This window comes from Anastrepha ludens, chromosome 2 (genome assembly GCF_028408465.1).
Source record: "Anastrepha ludens isolate Willacy chromosome 2, idAnaLude1.1, whole genome shotgun sequence".
In the NCBI taxonomy this organism is placed as follows: domain Eukaryota; kingdom Metazoa; phylum Arthropoda; class Insecta; order Diptera; family Tephritidae; genus Anastrepha; species Anastrepha ludens.
This window is the reverse complement of record NC_071498.1, coordinates 42,050,929-42,062,067: the sequence shown is the minus strand read 5'-3', so window position 1 is coordinate 42,062,067 and position 11,139 is coordinate 42,050,929. Positions and strand designations below refer to the sequence as shown.

General features: G+C 33.0%; 1 protein-coding gene across 4 annotated transcripts in view; it reads right to left on the bottom strand.

Annotated features, from left to right (window-relative positions):
• Positions 1-4,712: 4,712 nt before the first annotated feature.
• Positions 4,713-11,139, bottom strand: part of LOC128869647 (GATA zinc finger domain-containing protein 8) — a 93,728-nt gene continuing 87,301 nt past the window's right edge. For all 4 annotated transcript variants that reach the window (XM_054112229.1, XM_054112220.1, XM_054112242.1 and 1 more), the window contains exon 3: positions 4,713-8,813. In XM_054112229.1, the coding sequence (XP_053968204.1) occupies positions 8,005-8,813 (809 nt within the window). In that variant the 3' untranslated portion in view covers positions 4,713-8,004. The remainder of the gene's footprint in view (positions 8,814-11,139) is intronic.

Sequence of the window (11,139 nt, the reverse complement as noted above, 5' to 3'; positions counted from 1 at the left end):
TTTTTACTGTTACTACTACATTTTAAATAATAATGTGGAAAACAAATTTCAATGCTTTTTTAATTACAATTTTTGCATAAATGCTTTACATAGTTAAAACCTCTTTATTTTTTGCTTGCTGAATTTTTTTATTTCTCTTTTAATATTCACACCCAAATCGGAATTAAAAACAAACACACGAATATAAAATATTCTTAGTTATTTCCTTATGAATTTTAGCTTTTAAAACAAGTTATTTTTTAATACCAAATTTAGATTTTAAATGAAAGGATTGCATTTTTTTTTCTCTTTTCTTGTTCTTGCATTCAAAGAACAAACTCTTTTTAATAAAAATGGATTATCGAAATTAAAAAAAAAAAAATGTTTTATATTATTCATTATTTAAATATGAATTTTTAATTTTGAAAAATGCTATTTTTACTACCCATTTAGGGTTTTAAATAAAAGAGTTGACAAAATTTTATTTTATACCCTTTTTTTGCTTGCTAATTGAGGCTATTACATTAAAAGAACAAATCTTTTTTTTTTTAATAAAAGAAACTTTATAATTGCTTTATAAAATATGTTTAATACAAAATTTTTTATTATTTGCTGATTGAAAACTTTAAATATAAAACATCTTAATTTTTATCATTAAAAAACTATTATAAAATACTTGAAGTAATATTTGCATCTTTTTGACTTCAGTTTTTCCTTCAGTTTTTTCCTTCTTGCGCAACCAAATTGGAATTAACAAAGATTATTCATTATTAAAATTTTTTTGGATAATTTTATTACCAGTTTTATGTCTGCAAATATATACAGTGCTGATGAAAATAATAGCACAGTAACAAGCAACTCACTTTATTTCACTGTAAAACATGACTAAAAGGAATTTGGTTTGCAGTTTCTTTCTCTTGTCTTACTGGGAGTCTCTCTGATTTGGGAGAGCAAAAAACAGAACTAAAATGATAACGGTTCTTCTCAAAAGAAGCAGAATTGAAAGGGGAATGCAAAATAGCGCGGTAAAAATAATAGCACCAAACACATGTTTTTGTCGAAAAAAGCATTTGCGCGAAAATTATCATTGGGAAGCACGAGTTTTTGTTGAAAAGGTGATTTTTTAAAAGATATAACAGATAAAACATCTAATTAATATCTATTTTTCCAATATGAGCCGCGGAAAGCGCTGCAGTGAAGAAAAAAACTACAATTATTAAAAAATGCTTAAGTAGGGCAAAACCTTCACCGAAATAAGTCGGTTAATGGGCTGCTCAAACAAAATGTGTAGTAGTGCCAAGAAATTTTTCTAAAAAGTAGAGTCTCGTAGACGAAAACCTATTATGCCGCCATTACTCGTCAAGCGATTAATTAGACAGAGCCAGCAACGGAGCTTAAAAAGGATCTAAATATTGCTGCATCTGTTGAAACCATTCGCACTCAACTGAGAGGAAATAATTTTAACGCTTGTAGTCCGAGAAAAGTTCCGCTTTTGACCATTAAACACGCAGCTAAACGCATGAAATTTGCTAAGCAACACTCCAATTGGCCAGTGAAAAAGTGGAGAAACATATTGTGGACAGATAAGAGCAAAATCGTATTGTATGGAGGGACTGGTTTTCGTAGTTACATTAGGAGACCATCAAATGAAGAATATAGACCGATGTACACAAAAAAAACATTAAACATTGCTATGATATGGGCGTGCTTTTCCTATTATAGAGTAGGTCCGATTCATTGGATTAGAACGACCATGGATCAGCACGTCTGCGTCGATATCCTACAAAATGTAATGCTACCATATTTAGGGGATGAAATGCCATTAAAATGGGTATTCTAGCAAGACAGTGACCCCAAGCACACGAGCAAAAGGGCTAAAAAATGGTTTGGGCACAACACCATCAACGTCATGGAATGACCTCGACAGTATCCAGATCTCAACCCAATTGAGAATTTGTGGACTGATGTTAAAAAGGCAGGATTTCAAGTGTGAATCCAACTAGTAATGTGGCCTTTTGATTGGTTGTAAAGGAAAGTTGGGAGAGAATTCCGATTACTAGATGCCAGTATTTAGTGGATTCCATGCCAAGGCGCTGTGCGGCCGCAATTGCCAATAAAGGATACTCAACAAAGTATTAACACACTAGTTAAATAGCATAGTTATGGATTAAAAGTACTTTTGTTTTACATTTTTAGGTATTTTGACTGAAATAACTTATTAAGTGAATATATTTTGAAATATGCAAGAATTATGGGGTCTCTTCTTATTAAAAATATTTATTGTATGTTGATAGATTAATTAATTAAGTGAAATTATTTTATATTCAAAAAATTGACTTCTTTTCAAACTTTTTAAAGTTTTAATTTCGCAACACCCTAGCAGCTGTACATATTTTTTACTTTTTATTTTAAAGAAGTAAATTGAATTGAAAACTTCGTTTATTAAATTTTTTGGAATAATAGAGCATTTAAAAATCTTTTAATTCCAACTTTTGTATTTATTTGCAGCTGATTTAAATTTGTTTGTGCATCCCAGCCAAACTGAAGAAAAGAAATATCATAGTTAGAATTTTAAAAAAATTTTAGTTGAAATAATAAAAAAAGTTCAAAAAACTTGCACTTTAAATTTTTTGTATTAACAGATGACTCAAAACTCTTTAATTTATTTGCAGTTGATTTAATTGTTTGTGCATGCCAACCAAATTGAAAAAAAAAAGTTAAAATTTGAAAAAAATTTTTGTTGAAATAATAAAAAAAAGTTCAAAAAACTTGCACTTTAAATTTTTTGTATTAACAGACGGCTTAAAACTTTTTTATTTATTTTCAGCTGATTCACATTTTTAAAAACTTTTTCGGAGTTAACAAAAACAATATTTTAATTTTTATTTACTTCATTCAAAAAAGCAAAGAAAATTTAGTATTAAATTTTTTCCATTACAGATGATTCAAAAATCTTTTAATTCAGCTGTGTTTATTTATTTTCAGCTAATGTAAATTTTAAAATTTTTTTATTAATCGTAATCAAATTGAATTAAACAAATAAAGGGTGGTTGAATTTCAAGTCCCGATATTGAATGTGAACCACACCTAAACGTCAATTTTTTTTCTGCATTTCATTTGACATTTTTCAATTCCAGACTAACTCAATTTGAACCATGGAAAGATATACAATCGAGCAACGCTTTACAGTTATTCAGGTTTATTATGAAAATTGGCGTTCAAATCAAAATGCATATCGCGCACTTCGTGATTTTTTCGATCAATTTAGTCGTCCAAATGTGAGTACAATCGGACAAATTGTGCAAAAGTTTGAGCAAACCGGGTCTGTAGGAAATGTGAAAATACCAGTGCATGCTCGTATAGCTCGTACTGCAGAAAAAATTGCTGCTGTTCGCGATAGTGTGGTTGAAGAGCCGTCCACCTCAACTCGTCGTCGTGCCCAACAATTGCACCTCTCACGCTCGTCGTTGATGGACATTATGCATAAAGACTTACATTTACACGCTTATAAGGTGCAATTGACTCAAGAACTAAAGCCTCTTGACCATTTCAAACGTCGTCAATGGTCAGAATGGTGGCAGGAAATGGCAACAGTGAATGACCAATTTTCAAAGAAAATCTTCTTCAGTGATGAGGCACATTTTCTCCTCAGTGGATTCGTCAATAAGCAGAGTTGCCGCATTTGGGCGAATGATAATCCAAGAGTGACTACCGAAAAACCAATGCACCCACAAAGAGTGACTGTTTGGTGCGGTTTATGGGCCGGCGGCATCATTGGGCCGTATTTTTTCCTTCATTTTGGAGGTCAGGCAGTTACTGTGAATAGTATTCGCTATCGTGAAAATTTGGAAGATGTGGATGTGGACGTTATGTGGTTTCAAAAGGACGGTGCCACTTGTCGTCACACAGCTAACGAAACAATGGCTCTTTTGCGTGAAAAATTTGATGGCCGCATAATCTCACATCGCGGCGATGTCAATTGGCCGCCAAGATCATGTGATTTGACACCGTTGGACTTCTTTCTTTGGGGTTATTTGAAAGAAAAGATGTATGCCGATAAGCCAGCAACAATTCAAGAGCTAAAGGATGAGATAATTCGGCACATTAACGGCATAGAACCTCAATTATGCCACAGCGTCATCGAAAATTTGGACCATCGGATGGAGGCGTGTCGCCGAGGTCGCGGCGGCCATTTGGCCGATATTTTGTTTCATACATAATTGAGCCATACCAATATTATCATAATAAAGAGAAATGACAATAATTTCCTAAAAAAATTGTATTTCATTCAAAATCAACACCGGCCCTTGAAACTTAACCACCCTTTAGTTTGCAATTTTAAATTATTTCATTAAAAAAATCGAAAAATATTTTTGTTAATTTTTTCTGATTACAGCTGATTCAAAAATCTTTCAATTTAAAATTTTTTATTTATTTTTTCTTATATATTGTTCCATTAAAAAGTAAAAAAAAATGTTTGTATTTATTTTTTCCTATTCAAAAAACTTTAAATTTGAAATTATTTTTATTAATCGCAGCCAACACAAATCAACAAAAAGAATATTTTAAATTTTATATATTATTACATTAAAAATGCAAACAAATATTTGTATTAACTTTGTTCAATTACAAATGGTTTAAGATTTGTTTAACTCATGATTTTTTTATTTATTTTCAGCTTAGTTATTTAATATCTTTTTATAATTCGCAACCGAATTGAAATAAAAAATAGCTTTCAGTTTTGCACAATTTTATTAAAGATTGAAAAATGTTTACATTCAATTTTTCCATCAATAAGCGCGTGGAAATCTTCTATTTAAAACTTTTCTCTTTATGTTCAGCTGATTGCAGTTTTTTACTGCTCAGCATGAAATTGAAATAAAAACAAATACCTGATTTAATTTTTCCTCTTAAGCGGCAATCAAATTTTAATTTTAACAAAATGTAAATAATAAAACATTTAATTTTAACAAAATGTAAATAATAAAACATTTAATTTTAACAAAATGTAATAATATAATAAAATAAGTTTTACATTATTTTTTACGAGCTTTAAATCTTAAAATAAATAGCAATTTTAATTTTTTCAGATTTATCATTTTTTTTTTTTTTATAATAAAGGCAAGTCAAATTTGTTTCATTGCTTGCTGATTTGTGAATTAAATTAAAAATAATAATAATAAAATATTTTTTTTATCAAAGAAATTTTAAAATAAAATAGGCTGTTACTAAAATTACTTGCTGTTTTCACATTTTAAATTGTGTTTTTAGATTTTTCTTTCTGTTTAGTTTTTTTGTTGTTATTCACATCCAAGTGCAAAATTTTCACAAAGACAAACAAACATTTTGTATTTTACGTCATTTAAATATCCAATTTAGCGCTCCAAATAAATATAAGTCATATTTGTCAAAAACAAAAAAATTACACTTATAATAAAAACATAATAATTATAATAAAAAATACAATTATGTTCCTTAAATGAGTCATAAGCAATTTATTTTAATCATTCATACAATAAAATTTCTTAATTCTTTTACTTTATTAACTTTTTCTCAACTTCTTACTTAAATTTTTTTTCTCCTTACTAACTACAAAAGTTTAACCATTTTATCAAAAGCCCTCAAGATAATTTTAGACTTATAGTTACCAATCAGTAGATTTTCTAAGCAGAAACTAAAAATACATACAGAAAATAGGCGTCCATGCATGCATTACCTCTTGCGAATCGAAGTTTTGGGAAAATATATACAAATTTTTATTTATTTCGGAAAGCAGCGCCTCCAGCATAGCAGAAGCAAATTAAATTTCAGCCATGCAAACTTTATTTCAATACTATGCAGTTTAAGCTTATAAATATTTGGCATTTTTTTAGATGCAATCTTTCTTGCCTCAAAGTAAATAAAAGCGAAATGCGTAGAGTTGTAGTTATAAATATTTTTATGTAAAGCAGAAAATGTGCTTTAGAGCTTAGCAACAATTTCCAAAGATTACCCACAAATTCATGGAAAATGCAAAGAAAACTTAAAAATGTCTGCTGAATTGACATTTTCATATTTATTTTTATTCATCTTTTAATTAATAGCAAAATTTTATTTTAATGCATCGGGGAATAGAGTATAGTAGGTATGTATGTCTAAAGATATATAAAGAAATACATTTATTATATAAATAACTGCGCAAATAAAGTAATTCTTTGATATATATTTTAACTCAGTACGTTCTGATAATTTCTTGAGATCACTACGTGCCAACAGTTTCGCTATAGAGCTGCTCCGTTTATGGTGGTGGTAGGGTTGCCGCGATTTTATGTTTCACTATTTCGCTTTACCTCTTACGCTCTTTCGTCTCTCTTCTTCACTTTCTCTCTCGAGCTACCACACTTTCGCATGACCCATAAGGCACAATTAGTCTAGACATAATTTAACTTAACTCAGCGTAGGAAATTGGCAGCGATTAGTCAACCAATTCAATTTTTCTTATGACTACTCAATACATTCACTTTTGTGCTAGCATGGCAATATTCTTACGTGCCCCTCTTTGAATTTGTTTATTGGCATACAATTTTTCTTGTGTGCCAGTTGTACGACAACTTGCTGCTACATCAAACAAGTAAATTCGTTTAAAATTTACTTCTGCTTAAGTTTTTTTTTTTTGTTTTTGAAGGTTTTCAAGACGCACATCTGATAAGCCTGATTTCCCTTTTTTTTATTTCTTAAAGCTCTAAAAAAACATTAAACAAGAGCGTTAAGTGTTGCGTTTCCTGACGTTCCTAGCTGTAACACTGAAGTGGCATACTTAATCATGAGCGACAACGCTATGACAGGGATGAAAAAACAAATAACGGTTATTCAAGTATGACAGTACATCTATTCGAGTACTTTTGGTTTAAAATCGAGTACTGGAGGACTTCTCTGATCAAAAGCTGAAAAATCCGGAAATCTGACTTGTACGTGGTGATGCCGCGTTATCTGTGCTTGCAAGTAAATACTGGATACTTTTTTCAGTAAGCAAGTATTTAAAAAAAGAAATAAAATAAATAATTGGCGGTTACACTTCTGCTAGGTATTTGGACGAACTCCTCCTTCTACTTGTGACGTGCGCCTTGATATTGTTTTACAGTTTTAAGTCGACTCCGCACAGCAAATGGTTTTCATGAGGAACTTTTTCATGGCAGAAATACACTCGGAGGTTTGCAATTGTCTACCGGGGGGGAAGAGGAGACCTAATGCATTGTCAAAATCCGATTGCTTGATTTCGTTCTTCCTCATACAAATAACAGGGTCAGGAGAATTTTTTAGACAAGGGTTTGGCAGTTAGGAATCTAAAAATTGCAGATATTTAATGTTTTACTGTAAGTTCAATTTCGACTAATCGCTTACACACCTTTTCATACAGTGTAAGTTGAAAGAAGAATAAGTTAGGTTACCGAAATAAAGTCTAAACTAACTGTACCTTCGGCACATTACGAGAGAATACCAGTTGTGACTAGATATATTTTAAAGTTAAAATAGTTTTATTTAAATATTTGCTGTATTTTTTATTTTTTCTAGCAATAAATTCCTACTAGTTGAATAAATATCTATATAGCGTAGTTAATTTTTAATTGTAGTTAATATATGTTGGTATCTATTATTATACTTGTATGTATATGGGTTGAGTTCATTTACTAGTTAGATATTTAGTAGAGCGGCAACACGTGGTGAACTTTGATTTTGCTGTTTATCACATTTTGAGGAGAAATTGAGATGCGCCTGCAAGTATGCAACACAAGCTCTTCAGATGTAGTTTTGTACGAAAGCTGCGCTCCACAGCAAAGCGCATTAACAATGCGCGCGCGTGTTTCCGTGTATGTGTGTGTGTGTGTGTGTGGGTGTTTGTTAACGATAGTTGATTTGTGCTTCGCAACAATAAAGTAAGCAACATGTGGCTGCGCGCTCCATCACCAGCAACATGTCGACGCCAGAATACAACTACATGCACATGTATAGGGCGTATGTGTGTATGCAAAATGTAGAATCTGCTATTTATGCTTCCGTGGCATTTTGGCTCTGCTGCCGCATTGTTGTCGTAGTTGGCGAGTGCAGCGTAGTTGGAGTTGGCGATGTTGCAGGCGATTGCATCTTGTCACGAAAATGCCGGTTCTCTGGATTCGCCAACACCGATTGTATAAACTCTGATGTTTCGAGTTGCAGCTGCGCTAGCCGTCGTTGCAACATTTGGTTGCGTTTCACCAGCTTGATAGTCTTTAGCGCAATCGCCAACAGTCCTTCGGTATTTTTAATCTCACACATACTTGAATATGTATCGGAATCGTGCTCATCATCATCATCACTGGCATAATGTCGCTTATGATGATTATGACTGTTGCCAATGTTGTTGTTGTTGCTGTTTATGCTATGTTTGTTCGCAGTGCTTGTGATTGGTAGTAAATGTTTATCGTGCAACGTGGGCGCTGGGAATACTGTTTTAACGGCGCATTGAAGCAGTTGTCGTGTGTGAGAATTGTTGCTGTAGGCAATACCGCTGTCACTGCTATTGCTATTGGTAGTGTCCTTGTTGTTGGTGTTGTGACAAATCGCACCACTTGTTATGGAATGTACTTCGCAGTCTTCTTCATCGGTGATGTCGTTGTCCAGATCCATTTCATCGGCTGTGATGGCGCGCATCGCTTCTGGCCCTGTGGTGGATGAGGAGACAACATTGTCGGATATTTGTTGATTCTGTTCCAAACGCAATCGGACCATGCTTATTGGCGCTAGGAAAGCTTTCTCAACAGCAGCAGTATCGAGTTTACTGCGTACGCGCAATGTTGATGAGTTGCGACCGGTGGCCACTGGAAAGAGATAAAGAAAGAGTTGACAATTAATTTATGTTTAAGAGATTAGAAATTAACGCGAACGTTTTCATTGACTTGAGTGTGTATGTATGTATGTATGTATGTATGTAAAGAGCACCCATAGAATTTTATTTGCCTCCTTTAAAGACGCTCAAGGCAAGCCAATTTTGTACATCGTCCTTGAACACAGGCTAGCTTATTTTGCTAAGCATCGAGTGCAAGGACCTTTTTTAATAATCTTTTTTTATCTTTTAGAAAAAATATTTTAATAATTTATTTTGTTAATTTTTTACTAAACTTTTGTCAAGATTTTTTTTTTTTATTGAAATATTTTAATATATTTTTTTGTTTTGTTTCATTTTTTATCATTGTAATATTGTATATTATATATATATATATATATATATATATGATGTAATATCAATTTTTTTAATTAATTTTTCTATTATATTAAAAACAAAATTTTATTTTAATTTTTACTAAAATATTAAAAAAAAAATTTTTTTAAATATTTTAATACAAATTTTTTAAATCTTTTAATAAAATATTTAAATATTTTTTTTCACTAAAATAGTTTAATATTTTTCTCAACATTATTTTAATGATTTTTTTTTTAATGTTTATTAAAATATTTGAAAATATTTTTTTTTATTTCCTTACTATAAAATTTAATTTATTTTTATTCTTTACTAAAATATTGTATTAAAATGTATTTTTTTTTTTACTTTTTACCTCCTCTGTTAATGTTCTTCGCAAACTGTGGTCACTTTAGTGGTAGAGCGACATATGCCAAAGTGTTGACCATTTATTTAATTTTATTTGGGCTGTAAGGCAGTAGCATACGCCTAATGATATAGAGACCGTTTCCCTCAGTCATGGCTGAGATTTTGGAAAGGTCACTGACTGTACTCAGTGGCTGGGCTACCAACTGCGGCCTCCGAGTCAACTCTGACAAAATGGATCTGGTGAACTTTATCATAAAATATAAACCTCCACCCTTCCGACTTCCCAAATCAAACAACAACGTTCTCCCGCTCTCATCGAAAGTTAGGTATCTTGGAGTGATACTTGACTCCAAACTCCATAGGAAGCTACACATTTAAAATCGCGGGAAAAAGGGCAGTATAGCCTTCTACTCCTGCGAATCTATGTTCGGTAAAAAATGGGGACTCAAGCCACAGATCGTGCTGTGGTTTTGCCAATTTTAACGTATGGATGCCTGGTTTGGTGGAAGCTTCTCGGAAAAGCTATAATATCACTAAACTGGAGAGGGTGCAAAGGATTGCATGCATTGGCATCACCGGGCATGTAAAACTTGCCCCAGTGCTGCCCTTAATGTCGTTTTACACTTACTTCCCATCGCCTTTTACTTTATTCCCATTACAGCTTAAAATGCAATCAGATTAGAGGAGGTTGGCTTCTGGAGGCAATCTCTTAAGGGACATGGTAGCATTTTCGGGCAGTTAACAATGTATTTCTCCAAACTTCGAACAGATCTCTCTATCCACAAACTAGAGTTTGAGGGTCGTGCTAGGGCAATCTTTCCAAATAGGCAGAATTGGATCGAGGGGAAAATCTGCACCGAAGCTTGCCCCTCTCCCTTCACTGACGGTTTCAAGGTGGAATCGGGAGTCCGAGCAGGGTTTTTTTGTTTCTAAATCAGCTAATTTATTTATCTCCTTTAAACTGCCGAACACTGCTAGTGTTTTTCAAGCAGAAGTCTTTGCGATCCTGCAGGCATGCAAAATGCTTATGGAATGCGGGAGCGAGGGAGATATTAACATTTTCTCCGATAGTCAAGCCACGAACAAGGCTCTAACAACGCCATGGCGTAGAAGGAAGTAAGTAAACTCTTGTAAGGAGGAGATAAAATCTCTTGGCTATGCAGGTAACATTTCTCTGATCTGGGTTCCAGGACATAGGAACATAGAGGAAAATGAAATTGATGATGAGCTTGCCAGGAAGGGGACTGAATTGGCCTCAGAGACCTCCTACCCGGTCATCGGCATCGCCCTGTAAGAATTATTTCTCAGGAAGGCACAGAAAACATGGAACTCTATTACTTCATGTGCTATTTCGAAAACCCTTTGGCCCCAGTACAATATTTGAAGGACTCAGGAAGTTCTTTGGACTCCTCGCCATTAAATTTCCAAGCTCGTAGCTGTGTTTACCGGTAACTGGAACAGACGCGGAAAATCTAGGGTAAACCATTTAACGCCCATTACAGAAGCTGTGGGGAGCTTTCAGAGAAGGAGACTGTTGAGCACTTTCTCTGTAAATTTCCGGGTTTAGCAGCTCGACGATTAAGATCAATGGGCGCTCC